This window comes from Gymnoscopelus microlampas (genome assembly GCF_963454915.1).
Source record: "Gymnoscopelus microlampas genome assembly, chromosome: 15".
Classification (NCBI taxonomy): domain Eukaryota; kingdom Metazoa; phylum Chordata; class Actinopteri; order Myctophiformes; family Myctophidae; genus Gymnoscopelus; species Gymnoscopelus microlampas.
Window position 1 is genome coordinate 36,846,438 of NC_139952.1, and position 17,086 is coordinate 36,863,523.

Sequence of the window (17,086 nt, forward strand, 5' to 3'; positions counted from 1 at the left end):
CACGCACACATGCACAGCACATGCTGTGTACAGAATCCGAGGCAACGCAGACATGTTGGGGCTGAAACTAACTCGGATGTAATGTTTTGGACCCAGATCAAAGTGGGCTGGGCTGGGCTGAACCGGACTGACCCAAGTTGGGCTGTGTTAATGGGCAGGGCCAAAAATGCAGTGTTTAATTACCTCCAGGCAGACACATGAACATGCTGTACACGCATGTGGTGCACACCAACCAACAAACAGATACTGTAGACAGTGTATGGACACAAACAGACATGACGGACAGGTAGGCGCACACACACACAGACAGGTAGATGGACGGACAGGAAGGCAAGCAGATGTACGGGTAGAAACTGATGAGCAGACAAACAGGCAGACAAGACATAATGTCATCTGATTTATGCTCAGGGCTACACTCAAAGTATTTCAGAGAAATCCCTTCACAGCCTGTTATTACAACATTAGATCACTGGTTACTACATCACTGGGAGAGGCTGCAGAGCAGGCGGTCCCACGGCATCAAGTATGTCAAAACACATTCTACATTCTATACATCCACTGCACGACATGTCGCTCACACAGATACACACACACACACACACACACACACGCTTACCTTTGAGGGAACCCGTGCAGTCAGTAGGAAGGCTCTATGTGCTGCCAAGGCCTGAAGAGAGAACAGAAAGAGATCAGCATAGATAGACACCAAAATCGGTGCAAGATCGACATCGAAACGGATTAAGGTACATGCAACTCAAAAAAAGCTAGATACACATAATGATACATGTTGAAAAAACAAAACAAAAACTGTGTATTAATGACAAATCCCCCACTGGACATGAAATTCTTCACCTCTCTGTACTCTATATTGTATATCTGAAGACAAGCGCTTTATGGGACCTGGCAGTAGCCTAAAAGGTTGAATCAAGACAAAAATGTTGCCGGTTCAAATTACCCCCAGAGCAGCCGGTAAACACCGGCACAGGAATTGGGGAAAGTGAACAAGTCATCTTTCGTCTCACCCCAAATGCCTCAGATGTTACTCTTTAGTGGTCGGTCCAGCAGCATGTGGTCTGCGGCGCTACTTGACAAGAGTCATGTGTTAAAGCATCTTAACATGTAAACTTAACATGTAAGACGGGAGGCTGTGCCAGCTGTGGTATGTGAAAAACATCAGCTTTAACTCAGTAAACTCTTCCTGGACAAGGAAAGGGCTGAAACAAACAGCAGCACAAATGAGAGGCGAACTGAGGGGAGGACTGGGAATTGGGTTGGAGTTGCTGAAAAGTGACAGAGAGAGAGAGAGAGAGAGAGAGAGAGAGAGAGAGAGAGAGAGAGAGAGAGAGAGAGAGAGAGAGAGAAAGAGCGAGTGAGTGAGTGAGTGAAAGAGAGAGAGAAAGAAGCAGGGGCAGAGGAAGTGAACGATGTGTGGAGGAAAGGAGGAGAAGCAGGACGAGGGATGGAAGGGAAGGGAGGAGGGGAGGAGGATGAAGAGGAGAAGGAAGAAAGGGAGGAAGAGGGAGAAGGTACATCCAAGAGGAAGGTGGAGAGGAAGAGGAGGTGAAAACAGAGAGGAAGAGTGGAAAAAGGGGGGGAATTCTGCATGGCCTGAGGATATCACCTGGAGTTCACCCAAGAATGTAATACGAAACTGAACTAAAAGTGAATAGAGTCAAACTGAAAGTGAGTAACAGAGAAAGACAACCAGACGTGAGAGAGAGACCAACAGACTGAGACGACCATGTAGAGACATGAGAGAGAGACCAAGAGAGAGAGACAATTGGCCTCATTCATATTATTAGAATGCCATATTCTTCATGCGAAATCAATTACAATATAATAACCTTAATAGAAAAGGCTTCTATAATATTCTTTCCACGTTTTATTAGCCTATAATTTGGTGGTGGGGTTAAAGTTTGTAACTTTTTATTCTCGTTACACATGAGAGCATTACTTTATTAACGTTCAGGTGATCGATCGTGCGATCGAGGGACTCGCTTCCAGACAGAACAGATGTACAAGTTGTCAATGCGTTGCGACATCCACACGTTGTAATCTTACAGATCTGTTGTTTTTTTTCCCAGGTGGGTTATTTCCAGTTAGCTTTTATGGTGTTAAATGGGGCGTAGAACAATGCAAATGATCTACACGGGAGAGCGCTTGTGACTTTCAAACAAAAATGAGATACACCAGTAATAGGACCACAAGTCCCCAGGACTTTTTTGTGTTTAGCCTTAATGTCTGGCTGTACCTCGTGCTGTTTACATTTGTGACTAATAAAGTATTCAATCAATCAATCAATCAATCAATCAATCCGCCCAAATCACAGCTCTGCACCCCCTTTCGTGAATCGTACAGTACGTCAGAATGGACTTATCCCAATATACACTAAATTTACGACCAGGATATGCACGTTATTTACTATGCGGTTAGTGAATGAGGCCCAATGATGTGTAGAGACATGAGAGAGAGACCGACAGAGAGAGACCGACAGAGAGAGCAGCAGCAGGAGACGGGAGGCTGTGCCAGCTGTGGTATGTAACCTTCTACAGGGGAGAGAGAGGTCATTCCAGGCCACATGCAATCACAACTGCCAGTGTGTGTGTGTGTGTGTGTGTGTGTGTGTGTGTGTGTGTGTGTGTGTGTGTGTGTGTGTGTGTGTGTGCGTGCGTGCGTGCGTGCGTGCGTGCGTGCGTGCGTGCGTGCGTGCGTGCGTGCGTGCGTGCGTGCGTGCGTGCGTGCGTGCGTGCGTGCGTGCGTGCGTGAGAGTGAGTGAGAGGGGGGGGTCAGGAACCCACCCAGTCGCTCCTGATGGATGGGACTCTAAACCAATGAGATACTGGCCTGGGATCTCCTGCCTTCTTGAAGCAGCAGCATGTGAGGCTAGAACACATAGCTGAGAGCCCAACAATCTGGGCAATGTGTTTTCAGTTTAGAATATTCTTCTAAGTCCAACACAGGTGTTTGAGGGCTGCAGCCGGGAGGTGGGGGGGGGGGGGGGGGTAGGTTCATTTCCGAGTTCATCCACGTACACAGTCACAGAAAGAGCGAGAGAGGTGAGAGAGAGAGACTGACAGGGAGAAAGGCCTAAAGACTGGAAAAACAGGCTTTTAGTTTCTTCTTTTGACAAAAATATATCTTTAAGAATTTCAGTCCACCCCTGTAGTGATGTGCCGGTTGGGGCGGGTTCGGGTAAGCGTTAGCCTACTAGAACATATCACAGGTGTGGATGGTGTGTCCGGTAAGGGGTTTACGCGTGTGGCACAGGGGCTGATAAATATTGGTTCAAGTTGAGGCAGTGGACTCTTGTCATTCCTCACAGTTGTGATGCGCAAGTTCACACACGTGACACTTTGGGCGGGTTTGGGTAGGCTTTACTAGCAAATATCACGAGTTCGGACAAGCAGGTCAACATATACAGTGTACGCATGCTTGCACGTGTGTGTGTGTGTGTATGTGTGTGTGTGTGTGTGTGTGTGTGTGTTTTTGAGTGTTGAGGCTTCACCTAAAAGTTCCTTTCAGTGGTAAGCTTTGTTTAACCACTTTAACCCTGGCATCGCAATCCCCTCCCACCCAAAAAAAAAAATTATATAAAAAGCTTTACACATTGTCTGAAAGTATGAGCTCAAGTGGTTAAACCGCCAGCGCCCAAACTTTTTTGTTTAAGGTCAGAAAGAAGACGCTAGTGTACTTACTACTATGTGCAAATCCCTGTGTGCGTGTGTGTGTGTGTGTGTCCAACTGCACTGTAGCTATCACAGACTGTACTAATGTGGGCTCTGTTTAGTCAAGTCCTGACAGGCAAAGTCACCTTCTGCAGCGCAGTGGTATGCATGGATTGCTGACTGTCGAATGTTCAGTTCTACTTTCACATCTGGAATAAAAAGGACTGGTGGTTGCAGAGAGTATCTGCAAGCAGGAAGTACCGGGTTCTATTGCCTATATGACCTTAAATGGGGTCTGTGGAGGTTTTTGCACACAGACACACACGCACACACACACACACACACACACACACACACACACACACACACACACACACACACACACACACACACACACACACACACACACACACACACACACACACACACACACACACACACACACACACACACACACACACACACACACACACACACACACACACACACGGCTGAGGCAGGTTGACAGACAAGCAGTTACTTGAAACCAGATACGCTCTTATCCCCACCACCACTGCACTGCACACCCCTCCAAATCTCTCTCTCTCTCCATTCTCTGTCATTGTTCTCTCCCAAACCACTTGAGCACCAGCATCCCTATTCTGGCCGGGGGAACATTCGCCCAAAATAGCTGATCTGCAAGCTTGTGAGCTTGCAGATCAGGTATTTTCGAGATTGGTAGTAGAGGTAAAAAAAACCAAAAAAACAAAAATAGAAAAAGTGCTCCTCGGAGCACAGGTCTCCGCCAGGTCAGGTAGGTTATTATGGCCTCCTGGTTGCGCTATAATAGGCCAATGTGAAAAGGGTGCCCTTTCTTCCTAGTTATTTCACGGCACTCGGGCGCTGCTTTAATGATTTGAGGCATTTTGTTCCAAAAATGTGTTTTGCAGAAATCGACCCACTGGTGGCGCTATAACAAGGCAATGTCAAAAGGGTGGCATTACATCCTCTTCCTAGTGGGAATGTGTTTCATAGTCACGGCCACACCTTCGGCCTGGCGGAGACAAAGAGTGCATGAAGTACAGAGCAACACAGGTCCACTTGACTAAGTATAGAGGGTTTAATTAACAGTTACCCTGCATTAAGAACCCAGTGTCTTTAACATCATAACTAATTATTAAGAAATAATTATGGACAGATGTAGTTGATTTTATATTGACTATGAGCTTATTCACTATATACAATGTCTTTTTTTACTACTTGTATTATGATTGATTTACATTTATGTGAAACGTTTTAGGGATTTATATAAACTTTTTATAACATACTGTTTTACAATATATTGTTATGACCAGGTAAGCCCCCCTGCCCCCCTTCTTGTCTTGAACAAAAACGGTTGTGCTCAGTTATTGTGTTGATGATACATGGAGTTTTCTGTACTATGTTTTTATTTGTTCAAGATAAATAAAGATCTAATCTAATAAAAAAAGTATTTTGAGATGGGGGTCTGTGGCCAAATACATATAATTGTGGGGGTCCTTGACATGAAAAGGTTTGAGCACCACTGATATAGCAACATACATTTTTCAGAAAGCTTATGGGCTTAATGGGTTAAATACTGTACTATACATGGTAAAAAAAAGAAAGAAAAATAAATGTAGGGGGAAAAAGAGGAAGGTGTCCAGAGAAAGGTTTCTTTAGGAGAGCTGCAGTCAGAAATAGGGAAGCTGAATTATATTTACGGCCTGTAGTTATCACACTATGACTCACTGTGTTCTCTGAGAATATAGGCTACTGTATCCAGAAAATAGTAAACTAATGACAAGCAGGCTTAATGACGTGGAGAATATTTGACAAGAACACCAATGAATAATAATAATAATAATAATAATTAAGAACAGAGGTATCCTGGTTGTTCAACATGATGGGTATACTGCAGATACTAACCACACACAAGGATTGGAACGATTCTCACGGGGCAATGTGGTTACATACACACTCAGAGTTACAAATTGATAAATGAACACTGACGATTTCACTGTCTAAAGCAGCAAGTACATTTCTATAAAACAGCAGTGACCACATCTGACCCCCCCCCCCCCTCCACAACCACACACGAGCTTTTCACAATCAACCACAACCACAACCAATGGTCTTGTGAGTGATCCACTACGGCAATGTGGAGGAGATATGTTGAGTTGACACAGCTGAAACCTCTGGCGGGGTGAAAAAAAAGGAAAGGAAACTAGCTTCCTTTCAGAAAAGCAGAATGATCATATCTTGATCCTGGGAAAAAAGCGATGTCATCATTAGTTCATGTGGACAGCGCAGATGCACTCCACTGTTCCTCATTATTACACATGAAAGATGAAATGACCCGTTACCTTAAAATATAATTCAGTTTCTGTTCAGTTCCGTCTCCGTCACGTTGAAGCTACAGCACATGTACTGCATGTTTGAAATCGGGGTGAGATGAAACATGTTCATGCTGTGTTGCTACCTGCGTCGGAAATTAGCGAGGGCAAAGGTCTTCGTCATACTCCAGTGTCACACAAAAGTAGCAAAAAATAGCGCATCTATAAGCTCACAACGTGTCGCAGTTGTGAGCTTGAAGATCTGCTATTTTTTTTGTGTGTCTGTGGGTTTTAAGAATATTTAACTAATGATTAACAAGACCTTGTGACTAAATAATAACTAAACTGGATCTATTGGAAGACTGGTTCTTTTTTCCCTCCCATTTCCTGATAAGTTGTGGTTTTGGACAAACAAGATTTCTGCCCAACAGCGATGATTTGTGTCATGTACTGTATACCAAGGGTCTTCAACAGGGGGTCCGGGACCCCTAGGGGGTCCTCGGAGTTACTACAGGGGGTCCGCCAAATCTTTGTGTGAAATTATTTATTTTTTATTTTTATCTTAACCACTTGAACCCTAGCATCCCTTTTTCTGAGGAAAACTTTAGCCAAAAAATAGCAGATCTACAAGCTCACAACGCCTCGCGCGAGGCGTTGTGAGCTTGTAGATCTGCTATTTTTTGGCAAAGAGGCTTGATGTAGAGCAAAAAAAGAGCAGACCAAGTAAACAAAAAAAGTTTAATCTGAAACACAATTGTATACAATATAGAGGGGGTCCCTGCTTCATCTCTCACTCAGCTAGGGGGTCCTTGGCCTGAAAACGTTGAAGACCCCTGCTGTATACTGTATGTCTGAAACCAGGGTGAGGTGAAGAATGTTGATGCTACATGTATGTCTGAAACGCCTTCTCGTGATCTTACCAGGACTCTGTTCTCCACCTTGTCTCCTTTGGTCTCCAGCTGCACCTTCCTCCTCAGGGTCAGCTTCACCCTCCGGCCCACCGCCTCCCGTACGCTCTCTAGACGGGGGCAGAAAGGTTAAAGGTTACGGGTCTCTTACGGGTTAGGGGGGAGGGTACAAATAACAAGAGTGTTACACGAGGAACAGGACAGAGCGTTACAGAACACCAATCACCACAAGTACAGCTAAGTATATTGAATTACTCATTCCCACCCAGAGACATTTGATTCTTGTCACGTTTCCTAACGTTTCCAATTAACCACTATAAGATACATGGATAGCCCTTGTCTAACTAAATTATTAAACTACAGTCACTGACTATGTGGAGGCCAGGTTTGGCTGATTAGAGACGATGAGAGAGATGTTGGATGTTAGATAATGGGCATTTCACTGGGGTTAAGAAAACAAACACATGATGAGGGATGTTCTGTTGACTTACCAATGACACGCAGTGCAATTTTAAAGACCAATATAGTGTCTATTATTGTAGCCTACGTTGAATGTTGTTTTGGTTTTTACTGGAGATTTACCGAACGATTATTTTTTACTGAACACTGTCAAAAGGTAGCTCTGTGTGTAGCCCATCTACATTGGACAAGTTAAAAGAAATAAAGACTCATTTTAATAATAGCACAGTTTCACTGCCTGATATACAGTATATATTTAATCCCCAATCAAAGTTTTCCATACCTGCAGAAATGTATAGCTAATAGCATGGATGCCATTCCTATCCTTCTTTCAAATCCCTAATATTCCTAGCTACACACTGCCAGCGCAAAATAACAAAATCCAGTTCCCTGGCTACAAGAATCATCAACTCAGCAACTATTTAAAAAACTAAAAAACTAAAACCCACTATTAAAAGACAAATCAGGACAGGTGCTGTGTCTTGCTCTTCCTCCTGACTGACTCTTCATGGGATCATATTCCAGTAGCCAGTGAGCCACACAGTGAACCAATTGCACATAGACATGAAATTCCACAAATTCTTCACATCATACTGAACTCCTGCAGTCCAGAATTATGAGCAGCAGCTAGCTAATTCTGAGGTCTCCACATGATGTGTGTGCGTGAGCGTACACGCTCATGTGTGTGTATAGGCATAGTAACACCAGGACAAATTTGAAGTTGTTTTGGTCTCCAAGTTGTTTTAAAGAATAATGGCAATGTTGCCATTAGCAGTATTGTACAGTATGTGCATACAGTAGCATACTGTATAACAAATAAACACCTTGCAATAATGTTCTGTGTTTGCAGATTGCTCTGAACCGAACAAGCCAACTGTGATCTATCCCTGGGACAAAGTGAGGGGCAGAGAGGAGGAGGAGGAGCAGGAGGAGGAAGAGGAGAGGAAGGGTGATGAAGGGTGCACCGTAGGCATGACTGGGGATTAGTTCAGCGAGGCAGACGTAAGGGTTTTTTAAACCTTGGCAGGCAGTGGAGTTACAGTGGGAAAAACAAGACTTACAGAGTGTGTGCAGGAGAGAGGGAGAGAGATAAATAAATAGAAAGAAAAAGAGAGAGACCGAGCGAGAGAACAAGAGAGATGTGAGAAAGAAAGAAAAAATAAGAAATAGATAGGACATTTGAAGAAGAAAGACAGAAAAAGAGTGAGTAGGATCCCCCACCAAAAAGTCATAAAAAGTGAGTACCACAAGTACAGTAGGTAGGGAAGAACACACGAACACACACACACACGAACACACACACACACACACACACACACACACACACACACACACACACACACACACACACACACACACACACACACACACACACACACACACACACACACACACACACACACACACACACACACACACACACACACAGTGAGGCCGGAGAGTCGGGTGGTTCAATGACATCATAGTGGAATACTCCTCCTCCTCCGTGAGCCTGGACCCACATGAGCTCATGAGGCAGGATCAAAACATTACAACATATTGTAGTGTACACACACACACACACACACACACACACACACAGCAGAGCAGCGTAGCCTGATCACAAACACATGGCTCTTTAATGGGACGGGGGACGGGGAGGTGGAGGGAGGCTGCCTACTATCCAGTTGTCAATCCAGCTCAGTTGTCTTTTTTGTGTGCTTCCTCTGTTTTTGCCCCCGCCTTCAAGTTAACGACATTTAACCCTAACGTTCCTATTCTGGGGTACGAATTTCACCCACTGTTTTACACCTGTAAACCTGTGATGTGACAATAAAGATGATTCTGATTCTGATTTCATAAACAGGCGAACATTCGGTGACAATAGGTTAACATTAGGAGAACAGAAGACATGCTGGCTTCTATGGAATTCAAATGACTGAAATAAGTCGTGGGGACTGAGAACTTTAATCCATGTGCATCGCATGGCAAGTGTGGTTACGTGTTTTAGCTGATACACTTATTTAGTGATTTATTTGTAACCTTTAGTTTGGGTTTTCTTTTTTTCATTGTTTGGTTTTTGGATTTATCACTACATTTCTGTGCTATACTAAAGTATAACATTTTGTAGGTCATGTCTGCACTCTGATTCAACATTTTGTCTCCTGATTTTTCTGGCTGATGATCAAAGAAATTTGAATGTATTGAAATTCAAATGGACTGTCCTTTCTTTAATCAGAGCCAAAACTGTTTTTCTATTGTAAGCAAATGGAAACCGCAATTGCAAGTTCTCTTTTCTGCACAGGCTGCAGAAAAATGACATAACGACAGAGAAGGTTACAAATACTGCAGCATATTATCCACCTACAAGTCAACTCTTTAAGAATGTAAATATACAGTAGAGTCCTGATGTACTGATAATGGAAAAAACGCTACTTCTGGGTTCACCGCCAATTTAATACAGTCTCAACAGAGACTGTATCAAATATAAATAAATAAATATCATAAACGATACAGAGCCACCTCCCTGACAGAATGCCAAAACTTTGCCAAAACTTTTTGACATCAGACCAGTGATGGAAGAAGTTCTAAATGTTTTTATTGAAGTAAAAGCATCAATACCCTATTGTAGAAACAAGTACAAGTTTGTTATTCAAAATTTACTTGAGTAAAAGTAAAAAAGTATATTGGCATCAAAATGTACTTTTTGATGCCAAAAAAGTAAGCAATTCTACCAGTGCTTTTCAATGGTAACGGAGCGGTTTGTTGCCATTTGCGGATTTTCGCCAAAAAAACACTCCGTACCCATTGAAAAGCATTTGACAGAATCCGCCGCATTGGCAGAATCAAAGTTTGTTGTGACTGCTCCCTTAATGAGGACTAATTATATGAGGATAGGTTGAAAATGGGTGAAGTGGTCCTTTAAACCCCCCCCCCACCCAAAAAACAACAACAACAAACAAAAACACATGACTCCCAAGTCTCTTTTTACACCACCCACTAATTGGGTTAAATGTAAAATAAATCACCCACAATTAGCGGTAGGCTATGTATGTTCACTGATCAATTCCACACAGTGGGCATACATACACATACATACATACACTATAGGATACTGGTGACCACCAGAGCACGCCAGCATTGTAGACAGAAGCACGAGGTCCATGAGTCAACCTCAGCAGCCAGGGCATATGACTGGTGAGTTGTGTTGTCTGTGTGTGTCTGCTCAGCCTGGCGATGGTGAACAATGCTTACATAAAGACCACAAGACTACACTTATTGGGCTCATGAGGGAAAAGCAGGCATCTTTTAACCCGTTAAAACCGGGAAAGCATCTGTGTCATTTTAGATTTCTTTGGCTATTCAAAAATAGGAGATATACAAGCTTAGAAAACTTGTGAAAATTGGTGCAAATATTTGAATATATAAATCATATTAAGCGAACAGTGAACAGTCTTAACTCAAATCTTTGCTTCTGGGGGTTCCTGGAACTAAATATTTTGATATGGGGGTCGGTGGCCAAATACATATCACTTTTGACATGAAAAAGTTTGAGCACCAGTGATATACAGTAGCAACATAGATTTTTCAGAAAACTGTTAGGATTTAGAAGACATTCGTAGAATCGGCCTCAGGTCTTAATGGGTTAAAGAAATGCTAAATAAAAACCACATCCATTGTGCTCTCTTTCTCCTAAAAATAATCAACAAATATGCATTTATAACACGGATGGTGAATATATGTTTGGCAGACAGTGAAATATCCTCAGTGTTTAGGCTAATTTATCCATGTGTATCTCAAATGGGCCCACAATGGTCTATTTGGTCCCATTTGTACACTCACAAGAGATAAAAGGTGCTGTAAGTGATATTTCTTTGGTCAAAAACAAAAAAATGAAGGCTTTATATTCCGATTGTAAATCATCGTAGTGTTTGTTCAGTAACAGCGGTCTATCTGTCAAAGAGAATTTATCAGCTTGTGGTCCAGTTCCAATTTTGTCTGCTCATTTATTTGCTTCACCACTTTCAATTTCACTTGTTTATATCCTGTATCCTGTATTAGTTCTAATTGGATAAAATTGCATCCGGACCTGAAAAAGTTATTTTCTGTTTACTAAAGAGCTGGGGAGACAGGAAGACCCATGTTATTGAACACACTAATACTATATTACACACTAATGTAATATAGTATTAAAAAAGGTGCAGTTACATCGCTCTATATTCTGATAGTAATCATTTCTATAGAGTGTTTGTTCAGCAACAGGGGTCTCCCTGTCTCTCCAGCTCTATAGTAAACAGAAAATACACTGTCAGGCTGGGATACCAATTTCATCCTGTCAGGTGAGAGAACTCATACAGTATACTATACGGGATAACAAGTGATATTGGAAGTGATGAAACAATGAAGTGAGCAGACAAATTGGAACTGGAACACTATAAAATTGAAGCTGACACATGTTCTCTCTCCTGATTGGATGAAATTTGTAAGCCACCTGAAAACATATTTTCTGTTTATTAAAGAGCTGGAGAGATGGGGAGACCCCTGTTATTGAACAAACACTCTATAACAATGTGTCAAAAATAATCTTTACACTTTATACACACACACACACACACACACACACACACACACACACACACACACACACACACACACACACACACACACACACACACACAGAGCAAGTCAGACAGACAGACAGACAGACATACAGACACACCTTTAAAATGGATTGTGACATCTAACAACCCTGATTGCCAGTGCCAATGTGCTCTACCCATCAACAAGACCAAAATGATCAGTCAACAACAAGCCAACAAAGCCATGAGCAAGTCAGACTAATACGAAAGCTCCTCAACATTAAGGTGTGTGTTGATATTATCACACAATTTCCAAGGAATTTCACAACAACAAGGCACAAGCTGTGGCCCTTCCCAAAGCCTTCTCTATCCCCCACATCAGATAAGGAAGTGACTGAAAGAACTCTCAGGTAGCCGACCTACGCCCCAGGGCATGGAAATACCAAGCTGCTCTACTAAACCACTTACAAATAGACTAGGCATATTGACTATGAAAATATTACTACAACAACAAATGTATGTCTTATTAAAGTAGTAGTAGTAAGAGTAAGTTTCACTTCAGGCTGATGGGAGTTTATGGTTAACACACACACACATATAGTATGACACAAACACAAAACATAACATGACTGACACAGAGAGTGTATGTGTGTGTGTGTGTGTGTGTGTGTGTGTGTGTGTGTGTGTGTGTGTGTGTGTGTGTGTGTCATGTTATGTTGTTTTGTGTCATACAATGTGTGTTTACCATAAAATCCTGTGCAGTCTGAAGTGAGACTTACTCTTGAATGCTTGAATAAGACATGTGTTATAGTAGTGCTATTTTCATTTTCAATATGCCTAGTCTAGTTGTGTCACACACACACACACACACACACACACACACACACACACACACACACACACACACACACACACAGAGAGAGAGATAACTTTGGACTGGCGAAGTTACATATCTTGTTATATCTTACCAAGCAGTTCCGTGGGAATATCCGTGTTATCCTCAGACATATTTGCACAGAGTGGACGTCAGAATAGATAAATAAAGCCAGCAGCAGTGGTCAGCTCTCCTCTCCACTGACCAGTATGACCACAACAAGGTGTAGTCCAGTGTCCTTCTCACTACCTGGAGACTTCTCCTTTACACTGTGCATCCATTCTCTGTTCTTCTGCCCGCCGCCGGCGCATGTTTACTAACAGTAACAACAAACATTACCGACTGGCAACTTAAAACGGGGAAAATGCTAGTGGAAACACCGAGAAATAAAGTTAAAACTCTCTCTGCTTCGGTGTGAGTTTGGTTTTCATTCGTTGCTGCCAGAGCAATAAGCCACACATTGAGCTGAGCGACGAGCCTGCCTTTCTCAGGGATACAAGGAAGAAAGTTGGACTTGGACTGTTGTTAGTATGGGAATGGTGACACCTGGTGGTAGACGTCGGGACTGTTTCTGTGAGCGTGTGTTCTGTTTTACAATTCCTGGGAGGGAGGTAGGCCTAATCAAACAATTACGAAACAAGCTCGCAGTGGTGGAAAAGGTACTCACATTTTTTACTTACCCACTGAGCCATAGTCGTCTATTAGACCTCCGTCTAAAACAGGGTTATAATTGGTCTACTGGTGAAAGTTTTTTAGCGGTCTAGGCTTAGCCTAGACGTTGATTAGCTGTTTTTTAAACGTTTATTTATAGACCGTCTATATTATAGACGTCATTTCAACGTCTATAATATAGACGGTCTATAAATAAACGTTTAAAAAACAGCTAATCAACGTCTAGGCTAAGCCTAGACCGCTAAAAAACTTTCACCAGTAGACCATTTATAACCCTGTTTTAGCCTACCCCTTAGACGTATTTTAGACTTCTAATAGACCAAAAAATGCTCAGTGGGTAAGTAAAAGTATCAATACTGCAATGTAGAAATACTCCGTTACAGGTAAAAGTCCGGAATTCAAAGTAAGTAAAAGTAGAAAGTACTCATTATGCAGATGTCCCATTTCACATTTTCACTTGTAAAACAATTATTAACATATTTTGAAAATAGCAGATCTACAAGCTCACAATGCATGCATTGCACATATTGTGAGCTTGTAGATCGGCTATTTTCAAATGGCCGAAATGTATGAAGTGGTTAATGTATGTTTTGTAATAATAATTCAAATTGATTGATTGATTGATTGATTGATTGATTGATTGAATACTTAATTAGCAGTTTGCAAAAAAAAGCACAGGAAAGTACAGTTCAATAGAAGGTCTGCTATTAGGATTTTAAACCCAAGAAAGCCTATGGCTTGTTTCCATTAGGTCCTTTACTCCTTTATAGTCAATTCATCGAAACATTTAATGACAGACAAATATACAATACTATGCAAAACATCATATAAACAGTTAGAAATCAAAAAGAAAAATATGTACAGTAAACAGTTTGTGCAGGGGTCGTTTGCTTAGATTTTTTACATGGGGCCAGTTTCGAATTGCAGCCACCTGTAAGTTTTGTGGCGTACTGGAGAACAAATTTAACCCCTTGTTTGAGCCAAATCTGGGTTGAATATGATGAGTGGAGCTCCCTCTGGTGTTGTGATTGTGGACATCATTGAGGTTTTTGAAGTAGTTTGACAGGTACATTGGTGTCTAACGTATCTTGTAGACCAGGCCCATTGCAAGTTCGTACCTTAGTTTTTTTTCAGCAAGATACTTACTACTTTTTCCATAACTTTCAAGATGGAACTAAGAATAGAAATAGGGCAGTAGTTGCCGTCGTCTAATTTTCTTCCTTTTTTGTACAGAGGGGTTACTCTCACTATTTTGAAATCATGGGGGACACGTCCCTCTTTGATGGAGAGGTTTATTATGTGGGTGATGATTGGAGCAATGGAGGTGGCTGAGTCTCTGAGAAATTTGGAGGGAATATTGTCATGGCCAGTGGCCTTGTTTTGTTGAAGGGCGCTACATTTTCTAAACACCTCATCAGTTGGTGGTGAGTTTAAAGTCATCTTTGCATACACCTTGATTTTTGTAGAATGCTTTTTGAAGCAAAATTTGAAAGTGTGTGCTGAGAACCAACATGTTCCTAATGGCTATAGAAAATTGCTCATCATTCTAAGCTTTAATTTGAGTGGTAACATGTGGCTGTAAATCTAGAGATAATGTCAGAAACATTATGTTAATGTAATAACAAATTCTGCAGTGAAACTGCACAGACAAAGTTAGGGATGACTGTTACAGTCAGACAAACTGAGGTTCGAATTGGTTTTCGTTCGTATAGTTCTGCTTCTGTTCTTATGCTTAGTAGTTCATTGGGTATTATTGCCATTTGGATGGTCTCCACTACTCCACTTAGACAACTTAAACAAATAGAAGATCTGTTGTTTTTTGCTGTATCTTGACCCAGCATAGTCAATGATGGACAACACCACAAGCTATTTGTGAACAGCACTGTCAGGTTAGACATATTAAGTGTTAGCACAGGAAGTACAGTACTGACAGTCTACATTAAATAACCAAACCAAGTCTAAAAATGATACAGAAAAATGTTTTATTCCTTTTTCTTTATTCCTTTTAAGCATATGGGTATGACTATAATCAATTTATTCAGCGAACTGGAAAAGATGCAATTACAATTTTTGTGACAATTAATCATCAACTGACATTTCGTGATTGAGACAGTCTCAAAATCATTTCTTTATTCATGGCATTCTGAGTTTTTAATCTGTCTTATATCTTCCACAACCTCTTTCATTTTGCGAAGAAACTTTTCCACAGGATATTTTGGCCATTTCTCACAGGGACAGACTTCGGAGTCGGTTTTTCCCTATAGACAAGAGTTATTGTATTATTTCCAGCTAATAATACAATCTTGTTCACTGCATTTCTTAAAGTTTGTTATTTTTAAGGTGACTCCTGAAAAGGCACTGAAACATTATTTCTACACATGCTGACTCTAGATATTAAACACAACAATTGTTAACCTCATAAACATACCCATCTTTGACGTTAAGCTTAACGATTTCTAACGTTATATCTAAAACTTAAACATCACCTGTATAAAATATATTTATTCTGAGTTCAACTTAGGATCATTACTATTTCAAACCATAGTCATAACGATAACACCACAACACCTAACAGTTAGTATTAGTTTCTACATGACCATTTCAAGATTAGCTTGATTCTTGCACAATGCATTGATAATGCTGGTTCATGAGTCAGGCCTACTCTGTATTCTCGACATTTAGCAGTAAAATGTGTATACATATTTACATCTTGTGCTTTGTTCAAGTAATCCTTGGTCAGGTCTATGTGGTAACGTTGTTCCTCATTCATCTCACATTCAGTCTTTATGGTATCCAATTCAGCCTGTATACACGTGTATACATGATTAATGCAGGTAGCCTGTGAAAAGATGAAAATGATACAGTTGTTATGATTTTTCTTTTTTCTTTGAGTAAGCAGTGCATACAATTTGATAAAGAATTTCAAAACTAGCTCAAGTTTAGATTTGACACTAGCTTGGAAGTATTTTACCGTTTTGTCTTTTAACCACATGAACCCTAGCATCCCTATTGAATTCTGGCCTGAACATTCAGTGAAAACAGCAGATCTACAAGCTCTTCATCGCTTGTGAACTTGTAGATATGCTATTATACTAAACGTATACAGGCTATTTTATGAGTGCTTATAACTATAAGTATACAGCGTTATGCAGCTTATAATGCATTATGTTTATAGACATGGGCTTAGTATACTATTCAGATAAGTTCTCTTACAGTACCTTTGCATTGAGATTTGGACAGGGAGTGTAGAAGAATGCATTTGAATCCTGTATGGTTGGAAGATTGCAGAGGATATTATAGTCACACTGTCCACACTAACTATCATAATAAATTGTTGCTGTCAGGTGGAATGATTATATGTCCAAAACTTTTCAGGATTCAAATAAAATAAATAAAATAAATAACAGAAATAGCAGATCTACAAACTCAAAACCTTTCGTGTCACGACACATTTTGAGCTTGTAGTTCTGCAATTTTTGCCTCTTTTGTGTGACACTATAGTATGACAAGGTAGGTTGCTGCCTGACAGCAACGAAATGCTGATGGGAAGAGAAGAGAGAAAGAAAATGAAGTCTTACACATTTGGGAAACCCGATTAAATCCGGTGTAAAGTCCT

The 17,086-nt window shown here is 41.1% G+C and overlaps 1 protein-coding gene across 1 annotated transcript in view; it reads right to left on the reverse strand.

Annotated features, from left to right (window-relative positions):
• Positions 1–13,247, reverse strand: part of carmil1 (capping protein regulator and myosin 1 linker 1) — a 61,720-nt gene extending 48,473 nt beyond the window's left edge. Inside the window, exons 1-3 of the mRNA XM_084080856.1 lie at positions 12,893–13,247; positions 6,919–7,016; positions 617–667 (exon numbers count right to left, since the gene is read on the reverse strand). Of these exons, the coding sequence (XP_083936982.1) occupies positions 617–667; positions 6,919–7,016; positions 12,893–12,932 (189 nt within the window). The 5' untranslated portion in view covers positions 12,933–13,247. The remainder of the gene's footprint in view (positions 1–616; positions 668–6,918; positions 7,017–12,892) is intronic.
• Between the last annotated feature and the right edge of the window lie 3,839 nt (positions 13,248–17,086).